This window comes from Lithobates pipiens, unplaced genomic scaffold (assembly GCF_037356315.1).
Source record: "Lithobates pipiens isolate NorthernLeopardFrog02 unplaced genomic scaffold, aLitPip1_a1.2 Scaffold_8, whole genome shotgun sequence".
Lineage (NCBI taxonomy): Eukaryota > Metazoa > Chordata > Amphibia > Anura > Ranidae > Lithobates > Lithobates pipiens.
In genome coordinates, this window is record NW_027507903.1 from 169,658,574 (window position 1) to 169,684,816 (window position 26,243).

The following is a 26,243-nucleotide window of genomic DNA, read 5'->3' on the forward strand; positions in this document are numbered from 1 at the left end:
CGGGCAGGAAACATTTTATTTCCAGGAGACGTTAGCAGTGGTCATTCCTATAGCTTTTTCAGCATGGGTTTTTATAGCCCAACCCAATTTTATCCAACTTTTTTTTTTAGCTTTTGAATAGAATGTGGTCTAAGAGATTTTGAGCTTATATTCACTTCAAACACCAAATCATGTGACAAATACACTTTTTTTTCATTGTCCTGGATGTTTGAAATTAACTAAGAATTACCTCACCTATTTTTTCCACCTCCTAAAGCTAAATCTATGCCGCCTTCACACAAGCTATTTTTTTCTGTAATAGAACACACTGGGACTTCTACTTTTGCAAGTTGCATTTTGCTGGAGACTTTAAGAGGGAGACTTCCAGGGATAAACTACTGGTCTAATGATGGCAGTGATGGCATACCATGGTAGCCTTTGCATTGTTTAGCATTTTCAAAGGAAACAGAATTTGGGACTTATCAAAGCATAAGAATTAAACTATTTTAGAGGGCAACAAAAAAGGATGCAAGACTAGACTGGCTCTTTGGCATGGATTTTTTTCTCCTTTAAGTCCAATATTAACAGTGTCTGCAAAGCAAAACATCCTTCCATATCTAAGCACCAGCTGATTTTCCTTTATGGATCCCAAGAGTTCTGTGCATCTGCTCAGAGTTCCTTATAGTGTTACTGCAGTTGTCCTCAGAGCAGAAACTAATTTTAGGTAATCTCATAAATTGATGAGCTCTGAATAGAGGAGACCATAATGATAGGGTGAGTTTTATATTAGATGAGTATGATTTAAACTGCTGCCAGTACAGGCATGTAAAAAGTTATTTTCTGTGACAAAGCAGTAAAAAATCTGTTGCTAGGAGAAACTTGGTTAGATGTCAATGTTTGACTGGTTCCTTCTGTCATTTCCTCCTTTCCTGTAGAAAAAGCTTTTACATGTTTGTACTGCTTACATACAAACAACTGCACTTAAGTATAGTGTATTGCCTCATTTTGTTGTCAGTGTTCAAGTACTAAGGAAGTGCTTGCATGTAGAAGTACTTTTCTTTGTAGTGTACCCATATAGAACAGGGAGCAACTAAGGTATATTTTAAAAAAATATTTACAATAAACACTACAATTACTGCACAATGTACCATTTCAGCAAACAGTATAGCACAATTATGTGTAGTTGTGTAGTACTACTTCCCCACAGGAACTGCCGTAAATGTCGGGCTGTCCTACCATTTGCAATGATGACCTGCCTTGTTACTGAACCCAGTGCATCAACAAACCCACAGCAGATGTTTAGGCTTCATAGAGGCATTAATAACCCCTAAAGATAAATAATAGTTAGACAGCTTATACTATATTAACAGCAACGATTCAATTATGGCGGTACAATACAATAACACAGTGAACACAATGTGTTAACACAATGAAGTGAATAGCATGGAAGTTTATTTTCTTTGTCACCTGTGAAAGGCTTTGCCTCCATTCACTAGGCAAGTGGAGAAAGGCATAAAAAAAGACCTATATACCACGCTTTAGTGTATATATCAAAACAGAAAAGTGCCTAAAACCTGTAATAGCTACCATGAGATATTCTTCATGGTAAAATCAATAATAAGGTATATCTGTTGCGGTAAAAAAATATACAAAATCATTTGTGCAAAAAAAAAAAATATATATGAGGAAAATAAATATATGTCACACTGGTGAGCTATACATAAGAAAAGTTAGTACACCACGAACAGTATAGTCTATCTGAAAAATCAAATATTGTAAATAATAAGGCTCAAATAGTCCAACACCAGAAAGGACCACGTCCAAAAGGACCACGTGAGGACCAACCAATCTAGGATAGATGTATGCTACCAGCTGGTTTTGGCCCCCCAAACATAAAGTGCCTGTGTAAAATGTACTCCAAAGACACATTTTCCACTTCCAGCCTCAGGGGGTAATTCCACCCAATGGAAAAAGGATCCAGCAGTATATTAATCAAATCCGCATCCACACTGTCATGAATGCTCCAAGAAAAGAAATAGGCTTCAAATAGTGTACATCTTAATTAAAAAAACATATTAATAAAAGAATATTGCCCTTACATCTACACATATGCTATTCCGCATAAAATATACAGTTTGACCAGCATAAATACAATACAATACAATCTTCGTCACTTTTTGGTTAAGTGGCCACCCTTTTAGAGATGATGTCAGCATGTAGCGCCACCCTTTGCATGGTGACATTAGCATGTAGCTCTGCCCTTTGTTCAGTGACATCAGCACCAGAGCTCCACGAAGCTCCGTGTTGTTGTTAATGTGCAACCAGGAAGTGACAGATTTTATCTTTTTTCTAAAAAGGTAAATTTTTGGTACAACACTGAAAGGGGTAGGGAAGCACAATAAAGAGAGGAGGTGGAAGGCAAGCAGAGACAATGGGTAAACAATGGAAGGAGAATGGTACAGGCTGATAAAGTGGATTGAGCTTTGCATCCAGAATTTGTGAAAACCAAAAAAATGGTCTCTATAATGACTAGAAAAATAAACTAGCAAGAAAACTTAATTGGGAGCTGATGCTTAGCAGCAGTTGGCTCAGCAGTTGTTTACAATTGTAAATAGTGTATTACATTAATTCTGTATTCAATGAAAAAGAATGTAATTTTGGAGAACTATAACATCTGATACATTACTTCTAAGCAAGATGGGAACACATTTAAATTAATGTTCAGGCAAGAAAAACCACAAATTAAAAATGAGTGGTCTTCATACTCAAATGTATTTTATCACTCAGACAGTTATGTGCCTGCGTATATTACACTATGTCAAGTGCTGAATTTTTTATGTGAGATTCCTTCATCTTTAATGCATGGCTTAGTAATGGAAGCATAAAGAGGAATGCTGCGTCTGCACTTCTGGATCACCCAGCCCATGGTCATTGGCTGCATTTCAGACCATAAAATTTATTGTTTGGGTACTTTCATTACACATGAAATGCATTTAAGGTAAAAGTCAATACTTAACATATTACTGAGTAATAGGAACCATTTTATTCACATCATATAGTATGTGTGCAAGAAACATTAGGCTATTGGTGTGCCAACAGCTGTACTCTGTTAGTACATTTTGATAGATGTTTGCTACCTTTATGTTGGTAATAGTATTTATCAATGGCTGTTCTGTAAATACTTTCTTAATTGGTCTTCATTAAAATGACAACATAAGTGAAGCAGTAATATCTACTGATTAACTGCTTGCTGACCGCCCACCGTCAATCACAATGGCACTCTTGCGCGAATAGCTGTAGCTGTATGGCAGGCGCTTTAATGAGTATAGGGGCACATGCCATGTGACATAGGAGCCAATGAGCATGGTCAACGGCCACGATGGCCACCGGCTAGCCATGATGGCCACCGGCTAGCCATGATGGCCACCGGATAGCCACGATTGCTCCTGAGAACAACAGAACGGAGATCTGTCAATGTAAACAGACAGATCCCCATTCTGTCAGGAGTGAGGAGACTGATTTGTTGTTCCTACTAGAAACACTCTCTAGGACACAAATGTACCCCTTGATCGCCCCCTAGTGTTCATTTCTTCCCTGCCAGTGAAATTTATAAAGTAATCAATGGCTATTTATAGCACTGATCGCTGTATAAATATCAGTGGTCCCAAAATAGTGTCAAAAGTGTCTGATCTGTGTGCCCCAATGTTGCAGTCCTGATAAAAATCGCAGATCCCCGCCATTACTAGTATAATAAAAATGCTATAAATCTAACCCCTATTTTGTAGATGCTATAACTTTTGCACAAGCCAATCAGTATTGCGATTTTGCTTACAAAAAATATGTAGAAGTATACGTATCAGCCTAAACTGAGGAAGAAATTTGTTTTTTATATATTTTTGGGGGTTATATTTTATAAAAAACTTTGCTTTATAGCACAAAAAATAAAAACCGCAGAGGTGATCAAATACCACCAAAAGAAAGCCCTATTTTTGGGAAAAAAAAGGACACCAATTTTGTTTGGGTGCAGCGTCGCATGACAGTTAAAGCGATGCAGCGATGTATCGCAAAAAATTTTTTGGTCATTAAGGGGGTAAATTCTTCCAAAGCTGAAGTGGTTAAAAGGTGGATAAGTTGAGAATAACACAAGATTCACATATTTCTTCACAGGAATCCAACTAGGGAAATATGTGAATCATGGGTAGCTGTGTGAAATAATATACTACAAACATTTTACTGTTGCCCCCCTGTCCCAAGAACCAGAAAAACGTAATTGCAAACAAATTTTTGTGAGGGCATTGTGTTGAATACAGGAGGAATAAACAAGGAAGTTGAACACATGGCTATAAGGCTAAAAATAACTAAAATTACTGTTTTACAGGATGGAGACGTAAGTGTGTGTGTGTGTGTGTGTGTGTTGGAAGGGCCTAGCAGGCATCTAGGGGGTAGGGGTGTGTGTGAGATGGAGATTACCCTCTATGATAATTGTTTGGTGACTGGAAGATAGATACTGTGTCAGAAGATGCACTGTTCATTTGTAATTTTGACCAGAGGGTAATGTAAGATGAATAGGTAGGATTGAGCTAGTATGTTGAGATAAACAGAGATAGGGGTAGGAATGGGGATAGAGAGGATAAAGGAACTCTAGCAACCCATTGTGAGGTTGAAATAGTACTGTTGCTGTTGACAAGGAGGGTAGGAGGGAAGGGATAAGCAGGTTGGAATAGGAAGTGGGATTGGGATCTAAAGTGGTGGGAATAGAAGAGGATATGTTAGCGATGAGTAGATGGTAGTGGTAATAAGACCATTGGGTTGAAGAGGCAGGAAATTTCGAACATAAGGCTCGAAGGGTACAGAAGTATGGGGTAGTCAGCTTCTAAACCAGCAGTCCCAAAAGGTTGATTGTAAAGACAGTTTTTTTTTGTAATACATGCAGCTGTACATGAGGGAGAAAAGTACAGAGAATGGAATGTTTGTGTGTTTCCAAGTTTTCTTGCTAGATGTAAAGACATGTGATCAGATGTATTTCCTGAAGGTTGTGTATAGTGACTGAGGTATCAACAGGACCAAATGTTTTTCTAGTCTTCATCTGCAATATTGATGCCTAGCTCCAGGATTATTCTTGCAAATTGGTTTCTAGGGAGTGAGATGCAAAAGGAAGTCAGTGGATTTCAATTATGAGTATCTTAAAATGTCTGTGGGGGGGATGTCATGTAACATTTTCATGAATTCAAATATCCTGACTCCTTCATGGGAGATTAACGTTTTTTAAAACACTGATCTGTGCCAATAAGAAGGCTGTAAATGTAAATTTGCTTGGATAATGACACTCCCATGCCTCAAGTATGCTTATTGGTCATTCATTCTGATTTGAGGTGGGAACTAACATTGTAAAAGTGAAAAATCTCTGTGAATTTAGCTCAACAGTTGATGTTATCAATGTAAGTATATATTATACAGAGATACTGTATGCATACTCATATTATTTTCTTTACTCACAACAGTATTTTTTACAAACTAAAAGCTGCACACATTTTTCTCCTTTATTTCTAAGAATGTTCATGGCTATAATACAGTCATTTCTTCTAGTGCTGTTGTCTTGATTATTGCTGTACTCAATTTGCAGGAGGCATTGTTGACAAAGACCTTCGCCGCTACCTCAATTTACGTTTCCAGAAAGGTTCAGTAGATCATGAACTGCAGCAAATCATACGAGACAACCTCTACCTCCGAACAGTGCCATGTGAGTACTGTGCTTCTTGCACAATGTTACTGAATGTGTTAGCTTGTGTTTTTCTCAGCAATATTATTGAAATATAATTAAACTAAGTATCGGTTTAAAATCTCATTTGCCATGGTGGTATGATTTGTAGCAGACATCAAATATAAAGTAGGTAAAGGACTTGTGGGTCATTCAAATTGCTTAAAAATGCAAAGCGAGAAGAATTAAATTGAAATGTATTTGATCTCATTTAGAATCTGTAAAAAAAAAAAAAGGCATAGGGCTAGTGCTTTTATGGAAAAATGGTACTCTTTTAACTGATCTCCTGCGAAGCCAACCAGAAATAAAATGCAGCAATCAAATGTTAAGCCCCATTCATCAATGCAGCTGTTAATCTCCACATTCATCTATGCACCTGTATATCTGGCACCCCTCTTTGGTTTCCCAGGAGAACTGTGCAAGCAATGAGAAGACAGCTTTCATCACATATTAAAGTGGTTGTAAACCCACGAGGACAAAAAAACATGCAAGACAAATAGCATACTAGCTTATTATGATATACTTTCCTTAGATCAAAGCCCCCGCAGCGATCCTGGCACACCGATTTGGCTGGCAACATGTCTTCCAGAGTTACTTCCAGGTATCGTGGGCTCCAGCGCTGTTATTGGCCGGAGCCCCGATGACATCACTCCTGCGCAGGTGCACGTGAGCCGCCGGTAACGGCACACTAGCTGAAGAAAAGGCACGTACGAGCAGCCTCTTCAGTGCGCATGTGTCAATGACGTTGGCACATTCGTATACAGCGAATATCTCCTAAACCAGCCTTTCTCAACCTTTTCAACACAGAGGAACCCTTGAAATAGTTATCCGGTCTCGGGGGAACCCCTGCTAAAAAATTAGAACTCTACAACTCATCATACATTAGTGTGATGGTCAGTGGGAAGAATGGTCCTTACACTTGTGGTCATTGGGAAGAATTACCTCCTTACAGATAACTACAAAGATTAATGGTGTCAGTGGGAACTTTACTGAGAGGCAGAAATTGCCCAATGCTGAAGGAGCCCCTAGCAATCTCTGGAGGAACCCTGGTTGAGAATCACTGTCCTAAACTATACACGTTTAGGAGAAATTTACAGTAGCTACAGGTAAGCCTTATTATAGGCTTACCTGTAGGCAATAGTCATTATAAAGGGTTTACAACCATTTTAACCAAAGAAACTGCATTTCACATTCATTTGAAGTCAGGTTAGTGGCTTTAGTGTCTTATCACGGCCCAGTGATGCATGTCATAATTTATTGGCTATTATATTTATTATTATATCATTTTTTTATACCCATCTATGTGAATGAAACAATAAATATAAACTAATAAGGAAACAGACACTATGATTCAAATTTCACTCTGACACAGGAAGGCATTTGTGTTGCATAGTTGTCTCTGCACATTTTTAATATAGGGGTCATGATACTTATAGGTTCATACTCACCATTTACTTTTCATCAATAACTGGCAACCCATATGTCATATATGTCTTAAGAAAGGATTTTCATGGAAGGCATCATCTTGAAAGTGATTACTTGCATTGATTAAAGTGTTACTAAACCCACAACAGTAAAATCAGCATGTATATGCAATGAAGCATGCTATACTCACTGTGGAACTGAATGGCCTTGCAGTCTAATAGGACAGTCAGAAAACTCTTTAACCTACAAACTTTAACCAGTGCTTGGCTGGACACTGACACAAGACTGCTCTAACTGCTGATGAGAAAAGGTATTTAGCAGTTTATATTTACGAAAAATAATTAAATTTCCATGTTGTGTGAGCTGTGGAAGACCAGATATAGTGAATGCAGGGTGCTGGGTTTAGTAACACTTTCAATTATTTTCAGTGTGAACTTTGCATATGTCTTCAGATGAGTCTGGAGGTTTAAACATTTACATTTCCAGAACCAACCTGTATTTTGTTATTCTGACCGCTGTGAACAATAAGCAGAATCTTTGTCCCTGGTAGATAAATATTATTTATTTTTATGTATTCTCCTAAATGTAATAGAGCATGGGAAAATGGCGCTCAACTGCACACAGAATCACCAGACTGTAAAGCTAAGATAATGAGAATTGGCTTCATCTTGGTTCTCCACCCATAGGAGAACCCCCCTTAATGGGCTTCGACCAAAAGGGGCTTGACCATAGAGGCTGTTTTTTTCTTTTAGCCCACTCCTAAATGTAATATATGCTTTAATAAAATAAAAATTGATATATAAAGAATATACAGATATGATGTTAGGAATAAATGCATGTCCTCTGTTAGTCCGCTTGAGTACAGTATATATATATAGTGTGTAATATGTATGTTCTAGGTTATCAGTAGACTAGTGTAGTCTGTGGAAAAAATGGGTTGCATATCTTAACTCATAGTGACTAAAAATAAAATCAAGGAACACAAGTAAGAATCTTCATTTCACAGGCTGTGCCAGTTGTCTGTCATTCTCCCCTCAGTATTAATTTATGTCCCTTCTTTAAAAGAAACCTGTATTATTTGTGTATATTTGTGACTATGAGGCAGTCATTTAGTTACTCTGAAAAAAGCACATCTACAATACCCACTGTCAACTACAGTCAGCATACAATATGTTGTTTTTTGGGTTTGAACATTTTGCAAACGCATTTATCATAAAGCCCCCTAAAAGGCCTTTCAAGGAGCACACTATTTTTAATATATATTTTAGCAATGTTCACATTATTTTTTAACATCTCAAACTGTTCTGGACCTATTAATTATTTTTGGCACTGACACACACACACACACACACACACACACACACACACACACACACACACACACACACACACACACACATACACACACACACACACACACATATATATATATATATATATATATATATTATATATATATATATATATATATACCCAACTTTTAAGTACACAATGGGGTTTATTTACTAAAGCCGGGAAGTGAAAAATCAGGCTCACTTCTGCAAAGAACCAATGAGCTTCTAGGTTTTGTTTCCAAAGCTTATTTGAACAAGCTGAGGTTAGAAGCTCATTGGTTTCTATGCACATGTGTTCCTGATTTTTCACTTTCCAGCTTTAGTAAATAAGCCCATTGTGTACTTAAAAGTGGGGTATGCCTATATATATATATATATATATATATATATATATATATATATATATATATATATATATATATAGATAGATAGATTATTTTTTATTTATATCTATATCTATCTATCTATCTATCTATCTATCTATCTATCTATCTATCTATCTATCTATCTATCTATATATATATATATATATCTGTATATATATATTATTTTAAAATTAACTTTAATATATGCAAATATGTAACAGATTTGTGAAAATGTATATTGCCCAATGCATCTTCCTTCAGCCCGAATTAATTTCCATACTTCATTCAAGAACTGGAAAGAAGTGTAAAAAGATTTTTGGCTTTGGCCTAATGGAGTATAATTGAGTTATCCATAGTTGCACCCAGGTATGCACAGATGCACTTAAGCCTAGTACACACTATTAGGCTTTTTAGTTCAACTCAGTGGATTGAACAAACAAAAACTGACAGCTCAGGTCGATGTTAGTACAGCAATCTCCCCTGCTGAGCTGTTGTGTTCTGACAGTGGGACGCCCCCCGCCAAAACACTCTGGTCAGTGCTCTCAGCCAATGCCTGAGAGTGCTAATTGGGAGTCGATTGGCTGCTGGTTTTCCAGCATGCACGTACGACAGAAGCCAGCCAAACTGGCTGCCATACACATGGGACGAATATCGTCTGGTTTTCATTGAATGGGCCAATGTCGCCTGACATTTGACCTGTGTGTACTACGCTTTAGGCACAGTTTAACCATTTCCCTGGTGTACCTAACATCATAAAACACCAGTAATTATTTTAAACATCCCTCTCTAAAATGTTAGGAATGCAAAAGACAAGTTTTAGTTCTGAAGGACTTGCTGGACTTATTGAACAATCTAACTCTATTTTTACTGTTGTAAACAGTCTTTTGACTTCCAGGTACCACAAAATATATTGATGGTTTTTTTTTGAGGATATATTTGGTACAAGAAGGATCATGTCAAGGGGAAACTGCAATTTTAATAGTGAATGCAAGGTTAATGATCTTCAGGTTCTTACCATCAAAGACTAGATTATAGAAATTACTGTCTTTATAAATGAAGATATGTCACTAAGAAGTGACAAATCTTTTAAACACGTTATGAACATCAGGTCTACCTGGTTTGCATGCAAAATGATAAGGTACAATACATTTAAAAATACCTTTCTGCATAAAGGAGTAAAGCCCCATACACACTATCAGATTATCTGCTGAGTTTTTCCTTCAGATTTACCAAAACCATGTAGTAGAAGGGCCGACCTGATTGCATACACATTGAAACTCCTAAGGTTTGACCTCATATTATATGGTTTTGGTAAATCTGAAGGAAAAACTCAGCAGATAATCTGATAGTGTGTATGGGGCTTAATAGATGAGTTTGTTGGGTTAATGTGATGAGTGAGAAAATGTAAAGGATTAGATCAAATTTATTAATTTGAATACACCAAAATTAGTTTTTAAATGTTTTTTATCTGCATAATTAGATCTGTTTCTTCAATAATTTAATATGTATCTGAACAATAAAAAATAAATCTGCCATATATCCCTGAAAACATGTAGCCACTAGACAGAAGACCTGGATAAATCCTTTTTAATTAGTGACTAGGTAAAAACACTGACAGACAACCTAACACTAATTGTGTATGAATTTTTGGCTTAAAGTACTGTGACCAGGCTATGAACACTTAATAATGTTTATATTCTTAACAGCCAGTAAATAAGCTTTGAAACAAGAGTTGTGCAGTGTATAATACTTTTAGTCCTTATTCAAACACTTTAATTCTCTCTCAGTGGCTTGTTTTGCTCTCCCCTGCCAGCAGCGATTTAGCTGCCTGCCAGCTTTCTAATTTATTAAGTGCACACAGTAGGTGCACAGGAAGAGGGAAGAGACAGCAAAGTACTGAGACCACACTGGAAGGACTATTCTGCTCTTATTTGACCTTTGAAGATGAATTGCTCCACAGTGCTTGCAGCTACAGAAGTCAGTAAGGACTTGTTTCAAAGCTTATTTACTGTTTGTTAAGAATATGTAAATATCTGAATGTAACTACAGTTAAATGTTAAGTAAGGATGGAGGAACCCTTTAAATTGTCAGATGGAGGATTCCATACAGAAAAAAAAAATGTACTCACATTACCCTTGTTGTAAAATCTGGAATATGCACCTTAACTCTCCATAGCAAACTGTACGTATTTTGCTACTAACTCTCTGCATATAAAATAAATATTACATTTGAATAATAACCATAATACAATTTTTTTCTGCAGATAGGAAGGGTTTGTATTGTGGGCTCAAGGCATAATTACTGACAAAAGAAATGCAGTATTATCGTACCACAAATAGTTAGTATGATGGTGTTAAGATTGGTGGAGCTCAGCCCACTAGAGATATTTCTTTTACTCTTCTGAATAGAGTCAAATGAACATTGATTGCTATACGTAGCTTACCATGCTTCTCTCAACATTGCTGCTTTTTGGACTGTCTTATTGATTAAAATGAAACTCCAGACAAAACTTTATTATTTAGCAGGAGAGACTGAATGTTTTTGTAGCCCCATTGGAGTGCTTTTCCCTCCCTTCCTGTACTGGTGAGAATGGCTACAGTTCCACTAAAAGCCTGGGGAAGTGTTTCGCACTCATTTCAGACAGACATTTTAAATATGTATATACTGTATATGGATTCTCCCAAAAAGTTTTTTTTAACCTACAATAGGCTCATTAGTTTTTAAGGTCAGAACTTTCTCCTATTGACACTAGCAACAAATATGCATATTTAAAACAATAGCACAATGTTACTTTGTTACCTAGTCAGAAATTAGACATGTGCACACTGAAATATTTTGTTTTGAATTTCGTTTTTGTCAGAAAAATTAATGTATTTAGTTGCTCCCGAAATTCGTTTTTATTTATTTTGTTTTTCGTTAAAAATTTGTCCGAAAATCCAAATGAATTAAGGTCGAATCTGTCATTGAAGGCTTATGGTGTCTGTCGAATGTTCAAAGAAGATTTGACGGAGCAGCTAAACTGTATGACTCCATCTCTGATCTGTCAACAGACACCATAAGCCAAAGATTCGACGTTTGTATGTTTTTCGCTGCTTTGTCGAATCTTTGTGATTCATGTTGAATGTATATAGTTCAAACAGAAAATGGACTGGTGATAGTGATCACTGATCAGACAGGAAACAAGATACGGTACATAGAATCTATATAGAATCTCAATATATAATATAGACTCTATAATAATAAATCACCCCCCCCCCCCCACAACACGGGCAGCCTCTGAGGCTATCACAACACTAGCAACACTAGTATCACTATTGTTCTGCTGCTGTGCTTATGCTTAATTGCTAAATAATTTAGGTTCTCTGACAAACGAACCAGCTAAGATTGACTGTCTTCTGAAATTGTTTAGTGTGTGTGTCTCTGCTAGCAGTCGTAAGTAAGTTGGCTGTACGTGTGTACTTAGTTCTAGCTATTTTAATACTCCTCCTCTTTGGTTACAATCAGCCAATAACATTCATCATCATCATTATTTTTATTTTACTTCCCCACCCAATTCCAGCAGTAATCTTTTCTCTCTGTGTCAAATCTTTTCTCTCTATGTCGAATCATTTCTCTCTATGTCGAATCTTTTCTCTCTATGTCAAATTTTTTCTCTCTATGTCAAATCTTTTCTCTCTAGGTAGAATAATCCTGGACTAATAGAGTTAAGGTTAGGCACATTCGACCACAGGTTAGATAGACACAGATTGTTATTGTGTGTCATGTCAAATCTCCTATCTATATCGAACTGTTGTTACAACGAAAATGAAAATAAAGCATTTACTTATGTCGGATCTTTAGTTTTTCGGATTCTGCACTTTCGTCATCGTTCGTTAAAACAATGTCGAAAATGCATGAAATTCGGACAAAAATGCATTCGGACGAAAACAAATGCACGTCTATCAGAAATAACAACCAGGCAACATACAACAAAAAAAAATCTTTCATTTGCTGATGCAGCATTTAAGATAATTAAACTTTAACTTTCTTTATAATACATTTTATTGCTCAACCATCTCTAGTAATGATTGATGCATTTCTAATAAACAAAGATATTTATGTGTTTATTTTTGGATCCCGTTTTGGGTATAAAACACTTAAGCCCCAGACCAATTTGCAGCCAAAGTACCAGGCCCCTTTTTGCAATTCGGCACTGCGTTGCTTTAACTGACAATTGCGCGGTCGTGCGACATGACTCCCAAACAAAATTGGTGTCCTTTTTTTTCCCACAAATAGAGCTTTCTTTTGGTGGTATTTGATCACCTCTGCATTTTTTATTTTTTGCGCTATAAACCAAAATAGGGTGCAATATTTTTTACTTTTTGTTATAATAAATATCCCCAAAAAATATATAAATTTTTTTTTTCCTCAGTTTAGGCCGATACGTATCCTTCTACATATTTTTGGTAAAAAAAAATCACAATTAGCGATTATTGATTGGTTTGCGCAAAAGTTATAGCGTTTACAAAATAGGGGATAGTTTTTTAGCATTTTTATTAATATTTTTTTTTTTACTAGTAATGGCGCTGATCAGCAATTTTTATTGTGACTGCTACATTATGGCGGACACATTGGAAATTTTTGACACATTTTTGTGACCATTGTCACTTATACAGCAATAAGTGCTATTTAAATGCACTGAATTCTGTGTAAATGACACGGCAGTGAAGGAGTTAACCACTAGGGGGCAGGGAGGGGTTAATTGTGACGTGTGTTTTTTTACTGTTGGGGGCGTGGCTTGGCATGTAACATCACTGATTGTCTTTCCCTATAACAGGGAACAGACGATCAGTGACAGCCACACTAGGAAGCATGAGGAGAGGTTTGTTTACATATACCTCTCCTCATTCTTCAGCTCTGTGACCCAATCGTGGGACACCAGTGACGATTGGGTCTGCAGGTCCAGCGGCCACGGTCATGGAGCTCAGGACTGGGTCGCAAGCGTGCCGGCGGCGGCACGCTCGTGAACCACAGCTGGGCACTTAAAAAGCAACGTACCTGTACATTGATGTGCCCAGCCGTACCATTTTGCTGACGTAAATGTGCAGGAGGCGGTCCTTAAGCAGTTAAGTGGTCTTCTTTTATAATGTAACAACTAGAGTAACTAGAATGTATCCTCCCTCTATTGAGAATTATCAGTAAAACACTACAAAAATAAAGTCAATTTAAAAAAAAAAGAACTTAAATGGCATTACGCCTAAGTGAAATTATAACATTATGTTAATGTTAAACTTGGAATACTGAAATATTTGATGGCTTAAGGAAAGTATTTCAGTCTGTTTTATGTTTTAAATTACATTCATTCAATTTAATGAGTGAGCTCTTTTAACTTATAATATCTAGCCATATTTTCATAATTTTATTTTTTATACTCTGGGTCTGCAGCTAAGTTGTTTTATCACTTATGATAAAAAAAATAAAAAGGAAAAATATAGATTACCAGTTTATCTGTAAGAGTATGTGTTTTACATAAGGCTAACATTTCAAGTTTTATACATTTCTATGTTGAATAATTGTTTTAAATGCTACTGATTTCTAAAACATAAGTAATAATCGGATAAGGGAAGGAACCCTAAACTCAGTCCAAAAAATTAAATGTATTTAAATATTAGGATTCTATGACACCAATGCTTTTGTACTCGTTTTAATATAAAGACATTTTAGATACCAGACTTGTATCCAGACATCCATAACAAACTTTTCTCCCTTACTGTGCATTAATATCCATATCTAGCATCCACAATTCCTTATGGCAAAGTTGGTAACAAATATAACTCTCCCTTCTTATTTTCAAAGGCAGTTTGTAGCTAGTGATTAAGTTGCCACTGTGTGTGTCGGCTACAAATCACTAATTTGACATGAGATTCTCAGGTACAATGGATAACAAGAGCAGCAAATGAAGCAGGTTATTTTCTAGTCAGTTCTAAAAGCTGCCAAAGATAAATTGTTTAGCGACTGAACAGCAATGTCACAACAGTCCCTACTAGCACAATTTATTTTTTTTCTCACAGCAAAAGCATTGAGTTTGAGTGATTTTAAAGCTGCTACAAATCACTCCTGCAAAATGGTTGAGTGATATAGCCTTAAAGGTACTCATATCATGGAATTTTAGATTGCTTTGTACCTACAGAGATATATGAGGCAACAATGGCGCTCTCTGCCAATAACTATCCAATGGTTTATTTTTTTTTCCAAAATGTAATTTTATAAAAGTCACAAAAATCTGGATTTTTGCATGCTCTAGGAAATTCTTTTTTTTTTCCGAAAAAGAAAAAAAAAACACACACAAGGCAGACACATGGGCATACATTAAACATCACATCCCTGTTTGATCAGTGGAATAGCAATTTTGTTGTGATGCACAGCAGATCAATGGGTCTTACACCAATCAAGTGAACGACATAAGATCACTGCAATAGCTGTTGTTCAGACTGCATTAGAGCTTTAGTAGTAGGTTAAGGGACAGGAGGGAAGAAGAAGCTCATTGTTTTCTTAGCACATGTCTGATTTCCAGAGAAGCCTCATATTTTTGAAAGCCAGTACCTGCAAATGTAATAGTCTAGAAATATCCATACTTTATATACACTATATTACTAAAACTATTGGGATACTTGCCTTTACACCCACATGAACTTTAATGGCATCCCAATCTTAATCCATAGGGTTCAATATTGAGTTGGCCCACCCTTTGCAGCTATAACAGTTTAAACACTTCTGGGAAGGCCGTCCACAAGGTTTAGGAAAGCGTCTATGGGAATGTTTGACCATTCTTCCAGAAGTGCATTTGTGAGGTCAGGCACTGATGTTGGACAAGAAGGCTTTTCTCGCAGTCTCTGCTCTAATACATCCCAAAGGTGTTCTATCAGGTTGAGGTCAGGACTCTGTGCATGCCAGGCAAGTTCCTCTATCAAAAAACTCGCACATCCATGTCTTTATGGACCTTGCTTTGTGCACTGGTGTGCAGTCATGTTGGAACAAGAATCGGCCATCCCCAAACTGTTCCCACAAATTTGGGAGCATGAAATTGTCCAAAATGTCTTGGTATGCCGATGCCTTAAGAGTTCACTTCACTGAAACTAAGGAGCCACACCCAACCCCAGAAAATCAACCCCACACTACAATCCCCCTCCACCAAATGATTTGGACCAGTGCACAAACAAGGTCCATAAAGACATGAATGAGCGTGTTTGGGTTAGAGGAACTTGAACACCTTTGGGATGAATTCAACCTCATTCAACATCAGTGCTTGACCTCACAAATGTGCTTCTGGAAGAATGGTCAAACATTCCCATAGACACACTCCTAAACCTTGTGGACAGCCTTCCCAGAAGAGTTGAAGCTGTTATAGCTGCAAAGGGTGGGCCAACACAATATTGAACCCTACGGACTAAGACGTTAAAGTTCATGTGCATGTAAAGGCAGGTGTCCCAATACTTTTGGTAATATAATGTATTTGATGAATGATAAAATTGCTTATAATCTGCATTTTTCATTCTTGTCATCTTTTCATTTTTTTCTTTTCTGGACCACCAGTTTACATTATTGTGCATTTATACCTAGTTTCTTAAAGCTCGCAAGCCTAGCTGCCACCGATAGCTCAGGCCTCCACTAATGATTGTAAACCAGACCAGGGTGGTATCCAGTTATATGAACACTATGCCAGATATACCAAAGTTATTATATGCAGCTTGTAGGCTTTATTGACAAAATAAACTTTCAGTCTGAAGGTGGCAGTGTGCAACTATTTATTACAGTAATTGCAAGATACAATTACAGTTTTAAAAACATAAAAAAATACATTAAAAAAGTTACTATAAACCCTCAAAAAACATTATTTTTTGCTACCCTTTAGTCTGTGAAATATAAAATTGACTGTGTTGTCCTCTCACCTGCATTGTTAGCAGTTAGCATTGTCCCAGGTCTTTCAGTGGACTGAGAATCTCCTCCCACCATGTTATGGAGATTTGGAGAAAGGGAGGTTTTCTCTATCCCTATCATAATGTACTTCCTGTCCTGGGATGACAATGCTGCTTCTCTATAAATACTGTACAATATGGATCATATCAGTGCCATTAAATACTGCGTTTTTAAAGTTTGATGTTTATAACCAACTGATGTCTTAATATTCTAAAACAAAATCTTAGAAAAAATTACAGCAGCTTTTTGCTACATTCTAAGTGATTTCACCACAGTCCTTTAGAAAATAATTTTTCCATCTTTTTATAAATAGGCCACACAGTATTACATTTTTGTATCAAAGGCTCAATTTGTTATAAAACTGGTAGTGAAAGATGGTAGGTATAGAGATAAGCTTTGGCATCGTACTATACAGTTTACCATAAGGGCATTATAAAGTGAAAGCGTACCATAAGGGCGCACAAAATGATATCCCCATTTTTATTAGAGTAGGGAAGAAATAAAACCTCTTGGCAGATTTGTATTGCTTGTATATCCCAATTATATTTGCCTTAAGTCCTGATTCACATTGATGCTACTTTGAAATTGTGCTTCTTCACATGAAGTAGCACGATTTCAAAGTAGCAAGGTCGATTTCAGGTGCTACTTAATAGACATCTGTGTGGCTTCACGCACAGATGTCTGTTGAAGTCACCCCTGAAATCTGCAAATCAGTGAGGCGCAGCAAAATCGGTGTCACACCAATTGGAACAGTGCCATTGCTTTCAATAGGCTGCAACTTGTCATGTGATTTGATCTCTCAAAACACATGATACATCACTCCAATGTGAACCTAGGCTAAAGAAGATCAAATCCTGATTGCCCCACATCCTTGCTTCTGCTGCTTTATTGCACCTGCTGATTAGACAATAAAGACATAGTGCTCAACCTTCCTTGATTTTGAAGGACTGTCCCTGATTTGGAACAATGTCCCTCTGTCCCTCTTTCCTGCTCATTTGGCCCTCATTTTGGTCTGATGAATGAATGAATGATTTGTATAGCGCTGCAATGCAAACTGAATCGCCTCAAAGCGCTCGATCTGTCCTGTGCTGTCTAACTTCTTAAAATAGGTAGGTCTTAAGTTTTTTCCTGAAGGCCTGATGATTTCCTTCCATGCGGATGTAAGTCAGAAGAGCGTTCCATAGCCGCGGTCCTTGGACTGCGAATCTACGTTCTCCCTTTGATTTGTAGCTGAATTTGGGAATGAGGAGGTGTTGGTTGGATGATCGGAGACTGCGATTGGGTGTTTAGTGTGTTATCTTCTCACGTAGGTATTGAGGAGTGTTTCTTTGTATGCATTTGTGTGTGAGGCAGAGGGTCTTGAATGTAATCCAATTCTTTGTTCTCTGATCTATATAATTGTATATAAAATGCACTATTTCTATTTCAAAAAGTGTTTCACAGTGCTAAGCCTTTCATCCAATTTCTAAATGGCTGCATCTATAAGTGTCAAAAGCCAATATAAGAGAATAATAGTTGTAAAAAAAAGTGTGGGTTTTAATTTTCTTTGGTATAATTCTCCTTTAAGGGAGCATGGCAGAGTGTGTATCCTATGTCTACATACTTTTGCTAATAGGTGTCCCATTTTCCCATCTCAAAATGTTGGAAGATATGTAAAGATACAGCAGCAGCTTAGTTATAGTACTTTGCATACGTATTCACTATGTAACTTCACTTGCTAATCAAACCAACATAGTCCATTACCTTAATTGCTCCCCCTTTTGTATAGTGAAATGATAGATGGGTGGGAGCACTCTCGTCATATGACGTCCTCCTATTCTTGCCTCAGACATGGAGCATCACTTACCATGGTAAAGAGCTGTGTCTAATTTTTAAATTAGGAAAAATGTGTTCCCTTGATTTTCAAGTCACAAAGTGTATACATTTACTGCACACTGTGCTGTAATGGGATAGTACTATAATATAAATAAAAGAACATGATAATATGGAAAAGACATTATCTTTATTTCATATACCTGCTGCCATAAATATACAGTGTGTAAAATGTTTAGATGAGTTGTTTGTAGATCAAATCTGTCAAAAAGCAGCTATCAAAACAAATCACGAGGCAGATCCATAATCAGTTGGTATCAAGTTCTTGAATTAAGGCTGAATTCACACTGACTTGCAGTAAAATGAAGGGAAAACGGATGTACATTTTCATCCATTTTATGTGCGTTTTAACGCACATTGACTCACATTGATGCGTGTTTTAGCACACATTTAAATGGTAAGGTGTGGGATTGCCCATTGATTACCTATAGGCTCATTTACAGTTGTGTTTTCCATCTGAATGACATTCCATGTGGATCGCTTTTCAGAGGGTGCATGACAGGCAGTGGGAAAGAGTTATGTTGAATCACTGCACTGCATCACCGCATTGCAACCGCATGCATTGCACACAGCTAGGATATAGCCCCTGATACTTCAGTGGGTCGTGGGTATGCCTTTTTATACCTGTTAATCCTCCCCCCCAACCACAAGTATAAACTAGGTCTATATATTTTTAAAGGAATATTTGTTTAAAAGGACTGCTGACTAAACTAGCATCATTTTTCCAGTGTTCAGATAAATTATATCTCTTGAATTAATACAATTTTAACCAATAAATAAAGTCTTATGGCTTATCTTGAAAAAGTTATGAAAGTAATCATTTTAATATTAAAAAAGTAAAATAATAATTTTTATGCAGCTCTTATATGGCCGTCTTAGCAATAAATGACAGCAATTATAATAAAAGTGAATCTACATTCATATGCTATAAACATCACATGCTGCTCTAAAAACATTAGTGAGGAAAGGTCAGCTGTAATGCTTTAAGAGTTGAGACATGTTTTAATTCCTTATTAAAATGTGATTAATATGTCTAATAAAAAGACAACTCTGCTTAAAAAGCATTCCTTCACAGAGATGACATGAATGTGTCATTTACGAGAAAAATTTAATTATGTCTTTATATTACCCCATAATGTAGTTTGTAGTTTTTATGCTAATTAAAGATGTGAAGGGTAATTTTGGCTTTCTTTTTCATTTTTGATTCTTTATTGCCATGCTCGTCTCTAGTGACATTTGTTTTCAATAAACTGAGTAAAAAGGGAAAATCCCCACTGAACAACTTAACAATAATTATAACAAATAGGATTTTTGAGACTGTAATAGATGGGAAATGCCAATTGGTGCTGCCCATGATTCTATTATTGTGGCTCTACAATTTCTTAACTAGTACGTCAAGAAACTAAAGAAGGATAGAATAACTATTTATAAATACTGACACAGCACTGGCCTTAATATAAAGTTTGTGATATTTTTGCAATTTACATTTGAAAAAAATGAACATAAAAAAAAATACTCTCAATTAATGAAGGGTTGAAATAAAGATATACTGCATTTCTACAGATTACCACATAACAGCTATTATCAAGCATTCAGGAAGTTATAGCTCATGTCCCCCTAAGAAAATCCTACTGCAATCTTAAATAGTGTAACATCCCTTTCTGTGCACAACAAAATACTGTTTCTAGAAACTGCATGACTTTTATAGTAAGAAGAACAAATCCAGACTCTTACAGGTTCAAAACACCCTGTACCCAATGCCAATGTCCATGCGTGAACAAACTCATATATTAAAAGTCCAATGTCATATATAAATAAAAGTCCAAAAATACATTAGATGCAACAAGACTAGCTATTCCAGTGAGCAGAAGAAGGCTCTATATGTGAAACTGGCAAAGAAAGGGGAAAGCGCCTCTAAGTGCAGACGTTTGTCATTTTTATTAAAAGACAGGTAAGCCATATGGCCACTTACATAATGTAAGTAACATTAACAGGCTCATCATATAATGAAAGTCCAGGATGCGTGGCAGGATGAACGCTGGGAAACCGCCAGGGACCTTCACCATGCTGTTAGATGGAAGATAATGCTGCTGGTTTGGCATCTCCCAAGAGCGGAGTGAACAGTGTGTGCCTGTGTTCTGGGAGGGAACGAGGGGGAGCCTGATTTTATACCTAAGAAACTGAAACACGCCATTCTATCTAAAGAGGTTCAGCGCTATCTTGGAGTTCTTCAGTAGGTTTCCTCTGGGGGAAAGTTCTGAGGGATAGGCAGAAAAAGCAGAGAAAGGATTTTGTCAAGGGGCATAGGCAACCTATAAGGGTAGCCATTCTAATTTATTTAGAGTTAGCCATGGTGGGCATGATCGGATGTGTTAGGCCGCGTACACACGCGGGGAGTGTTCGCCCAACTTTGTCCGCTGAACAGTGTTTCGGCGGACAGTCCACCCGTGTGTGGGCTTTCAGCGGACAGTTTCAGCGAACAGTCTGCTGAACAAAGTTTTTCGGAAATTCCGAAAAACTGTCCGCTGAAACTTGGTTTCAGCGAACAGTCCCCTCGTGTGTAGGCTTGTTCGTCAAACTAAGTTCCGCGCATGCTCAGAAAGGATTTACACGCCGAAAGTTGTAATGCAGTGTATAGGACGTCGTATTTTCCGTCCCGTCGTACGTGCCGTTCACGTCATCGCGCACGGTTTCAGCAAACTGTTCGTTCGTCGTGTGTGGGCAAGTCCGTCCATGCTAATTTTGAGCGGACTGTTTGCTGAAACTGTTTGACGGACAAAGTTGAGTGAACAGTCCCCGCGTGTGTACGCGGCCTTAGAGTGTGGACATGAGTGACCAGCCTCTCTGACAGCTCCGGAAGAGATCCTGCTTGCTGATGGGGGAACATTAGCGTGGGGATGGCTTGCATACATCTGCCACTGTAGCCGCTCCTGCCGTCTTAGCCCAGGGGACATAACTCTTACTGGGGGACCCCCAGAGAGGAAAACTGCTGGTATTCTTGCTGATATCCTAGCCCTGACTGTACCTCCGTTACCAGCCTAGGCATGTATGTGGACAGCTCGTGCTTTCCAGCCAGCACCAGAGTGAGGGAGAGCCCACGCTGCCTGCGAACCAGCCGTTGCAAGGTGAGGAGGGTAACCATACATCCAAATGTGAGTGGATCCTGTATCCCAAAAAACTGTAGTTTGATCCGCGAAGTTGATACAGTACAGTGAAAAAGAGGTCTTGTGCCTTCTTTATTAGTAATAACAATTCAGCCGGAACTGCTGCCCCTACTTACTACCACCAAAAGGTGGAGCAAAAGATAGAAAAAGGGGACATTGCAGTAGGTCTTGGCGCTGCTCCTTATGGCTGGTAATAATATATCATATCCTCTGCAAATTATAATCTTATATAAGGGAGAAAACCCAAGATTAATTAGGTAGAGTCCCTTGGACAAAACCAATGGTACTGGGGCTATATATGTCTTTTTCCTACCCCACCCTGTGGTGAAATACACTCTGGCCTGGAAGTATTTTTGTGTGTCTGAAACTCAGCCTGTGCTTGACTAATTTTCCGTGTGATCTTCTAAAATATTTCCCTTATTTAGGCCTGATGCCAACAACAAATATTTCTTTATTGAAATTAACCTGTATTAGAACCTCTGGAATTTTTTATTATAAAGTAAATATAGTCATATAAATATAAAAATTATTTAAATTATTTTCTATTTTTAGGTGATGGGATCCTGTATCCCATTGCAAACAAAAACATCAGAGAAGATCTAGTTTGCCCTGTAGTAGCATCTAGTGGACACTCAGCTAATAGCAGTGAGGGAAAAACAGGCATATCTTCGGGTGCAAGCTTTTTTCTGAGGTGCAAGTGTCGCCCCGCCCCAAGTAAAGGAGGAAACACTGGGCTATTAAATATCCCGCCATGACAAGAAAGAGGGGAGAAGAGTCAACGCAGCAGAATAGCACCAGCGCTACTATGCAGTCGCAACAAACCGCAAAGGGGAGGGGTTTGTGCATACCCCGGGCCAGACCCCTCCAAAAGGCGGACAACAGAACCTACAAGTACAATGTTAGTCACAGCCTGAGGCCCCAGCTGTGAGAAAAAGCCAAGGTCATCACCAAGTAGTAGCAGCAATGGAGGTGAATAATTCAGGAGGGAAATCTGTGGGGGAAGATGTTCAGGATACCTCAAAATCACCATCTGGGGCTGGTGCCCTAATAAAAGCAGAACCATCACTAAAGGAGGTCTTGCAAGCAAATAATTCTTGTAAGTTTTCTTTAAATGAACTGTCTGACCAGCTTAAAACCATCAGAGAAGAGCTGTCCTTTGTTATGCATGACTTGCAAAGGATCTGCAGAACCACCACCGCCCTTGAGGGGAGAGTTAGCCTAGTGGAGGATGACCTAAACCCCCTTAAGCGGAAGATAAGAACTGTAAGAGGACAAATGGTTAACTATGAGATAAAAATGGATGACATGGAAAATAGGATGCAAAGAAAAAAAAGTGAGGATTGTGGGGCTCCCTGAAGGAAGTGAGGGCCCAGAGCCTGTTGTATGTTTGGAGAAGTGGTTCAAAGATCTATTTGGAGAGGACACTTTTTCACCCTTATTTGCAATGGAGAGAGCTCACAGGGTGCCCTTAAGACCTCCACCACCAGGAGGCCCCCCAAGATCCCTCCTGGTAATAATGTTCTATTATCAGTTTAGAAGGCCCCAATACAAACCTAGAAAGGTGGTAAGCAAGACACGAGAGAGTATTGGATGGCATGATTGGTATGAAAGGTTTTTGAAGGGGTGCATGAAGAACAAACACATTTTATACAGGAATTATTTGGTCATAAAAAGTCACAGAAAAAGCACACTAAGAAGAATAGGTATTGGTCAACAAAGAAAGACTGCACGATGTTTATAGAAATTACACAATTTGTTTTGGGGAGATTGATAATATATATTTTTGGAACATTAAATGGTTAAGTGTACACAGATAAAAAAGTTAATTATATGCTTCTGGAACCTCTGGGATTTGGGAGACCATGGAAAAAAGCTGCAGTTCTTTCGATGACAAAAATGTATGGAGCTGGGTTGCTCTGCCTGCACGAGACGCACTTTACTAATGCCTCTATACCCCAACTGGGTTGGGGAGATTTTCAAACTCAGTATCATTCTGTTCATACCTCCTATTCTAGGGGGTGAGCATTTTGATTAGATCCGAGGTGATGTTCACCTGTATGCAGTTCAAAACTGATGAACTGGGGCAGTATATTTTCTTATTTAGTAAAATAGAGAATATAACCTATGTGCTGGTTTACATATATGTCCCTCCTCCTTTTAATACTCTGATTTTGTGTAAATTAATGGAGTTTATGCTGGATAAGAATTTTGGAATACCCCTAGTGGTGGGCTTTTAAGGCACGTACAGTAAATATCAAATTTTAAAGATACAAAAGAGTTTTTTTTATTGAAAAGATTAAGAAAATACATAAAACAAGGAATGCATAAATACACTGGTAATCTATACATATATTGGTTACTTGAAATACTTATGCGTTTCGGAGAGACTGAATCTCCTTCTTCAGGGGGTATGTAAAATTGTAAGAGATAATATATTCAGAACAGTGTGTTGAATAGACATTCCATCAGATTTGTAATTAAAAACACGACAGAGAACCAGGGTGGGTGTTGCCGATGGTTGTTTTACCCCCTTGAAGCCGTCCAATGTGGTCACTTCGACAGAAAGGGCCGAGAGACCAGCAGGATGTAAAAAAGAGACCAACCCCCTAGCATTGATGGGCATTTGGAGCTGAAAGCTCCCAACCCGGGAGAGACACTTTGGCAAAGCAAACGGTCCTGAGGTACAGTAGATAATCCTAGGGATGATGTTAACAAGCAGAGCAGCTCCTTTGTATTACAAGTATCCACCCGTCCATCACGGCATCCAGCACCAGAATGTGAACATCATCCCTAGGATTATCTACTGTATCTCAGGACCGTTTGCTTTGCCCCAGTGTCTCTCCCGGGTTGGGAGCTTTCAGCTCCAACTGCCCATCAATGCTAGGGGGTTGGTCTCTTTTTTACATCCTGCTGCTCTCTCGGCTCTTTCTGTTGAAGTGACCACATTGGAAGGTTTCAAGGGGGTAAAACAACCATCGGCAACACCCACCCTGGTTCTCTGACGTGTTTTTAATTACAAATCTGATGGATTGTCTATTCAACACACTGTTCTGAATATATTATCTCTTACAGTTGTACACACCCCCTGAACAAGGAGATTCAGTCTCTCCGAATCGCGTAGGGTATTTCAAGTAACCAATATATGTATAGATTATCAGTGTATTTATGCATTCCTTGTTTTATGTATTTTCTTAATCTTTTCAATAAAAAAAAAACTATTTTGTATCTTTAAAATTTGATATTTACTGTACGTGCCTTAAAGGTCCACCACTAGGGGTATTCCAAAATTCTGGTCTATAACTTTGGATGTGGCACACAAAACTGTAAAATTATTGCCTCCCATATATATACTTTTGTGCTGGATAAGCCAGGTGTGCCAGTGATAGTTATGGGGGACTTTAATATGGTCATGAATTGAAAAGTGGATAGGTTCCCCCCTGTGGACACAAACGGGCACTATAGTGGATGACCATCTATCCCAATTTGAGGAGGCTGGACCGTGGTTTAGTGTGTCCTAGGGAGTGATTCATCCATGGCTTCTACCATTGATCTATGCGGGGTGTTCTGTAACAGCGTTTCCCTCTCCAGATCACCTCCTTCCAGCCTATTGCACCCTCCCATATACTGAAGGTGTGATGCTAGAAAGTAACACCAAGGGTGTGGAAGTGCTAGTCCTCTTTCCTGTCTATATCAATTTAATTAGATTCCATTGTCCCACTAGAGATAGTGGGAGCCGTTTCCATGTTTTAATTTTTCCTTTAAAATTAAGCTAAGAGCGAGACAATGATATCTATAATATATTGTTTAGGTTCTCTTGTGATATTTATTCCCAGATATTTAATTTTATTCACTATTTAAATCTGGGCTACTTCCTCAGGCAGGGAGCTTTCTAGGAGATTCACAGGTAGCATATCCATATCAGACTTTTATCCGGGCATTCAGCTTGGCTTGCTAGGAAAGGAGGGGGGCAGGGAGCACACACAACCTCAACCTAAACTATAGCAGGCCACATGCCCTCAACATTGGGAAGGTACATTGTTGATGGGGTCAAGGGCACATGCCTGGCCAGGTGGATGTGGGGTCTGCAGGACATCATGAAAAAAATCTGCTATTATAAATAAATAAATTACCATTCCTGAATGTACGATCAGCATCAATCAAGTAATCCAGTGATGTAGATGCATTATCAATAATGATAAGCGATACACTAACGATCCATGCCATGACTTTTCTTGTGAATGATCATGACCATACCCGCCAACTTGTTTACAGTGTGAAACTAGCTGGCAGGGGGGAAGCTGTCAAATCTCGCTATTAAATTTGCCTATTTGGTGAACTAAGAATAGTTAGAGTGTGGATCCAGCTCATCATCACCCCCACATCCAAAGCT

General features: G+C 38.0%; 1 protein-coding gene across 10 annotated transcripts in view; it reads left to right on the plus strand.

The window, feature by feature from the left end:
- Positions 1–26,243, plus strand: part of MAGI2 (membrane associated guanylate kinase, WW and PDZ domain containing 2) — a 1,006,736-nt gene that overhangs the window by 220,189 nt on the left and 760,304 nt on the right. For all 10 annotated transcript variants that reach the window (XR_013271122.1, XM_077474033.1, XM_077474035.1 and 7 more), the window contains exon 2: positions 5,603–5,719. Coding sequence is in view for 9 of the 10 variants with exons in the window: in XM_077474033.1 (XP_077330159.1) it covers positions 5,603–5,719 (117 nt within the window). In the remaining variant the exon portion in view is untranslated. The remainder of the gene's footprint in view (positions 1–5,602; positions 5,720–26,243) is intronic.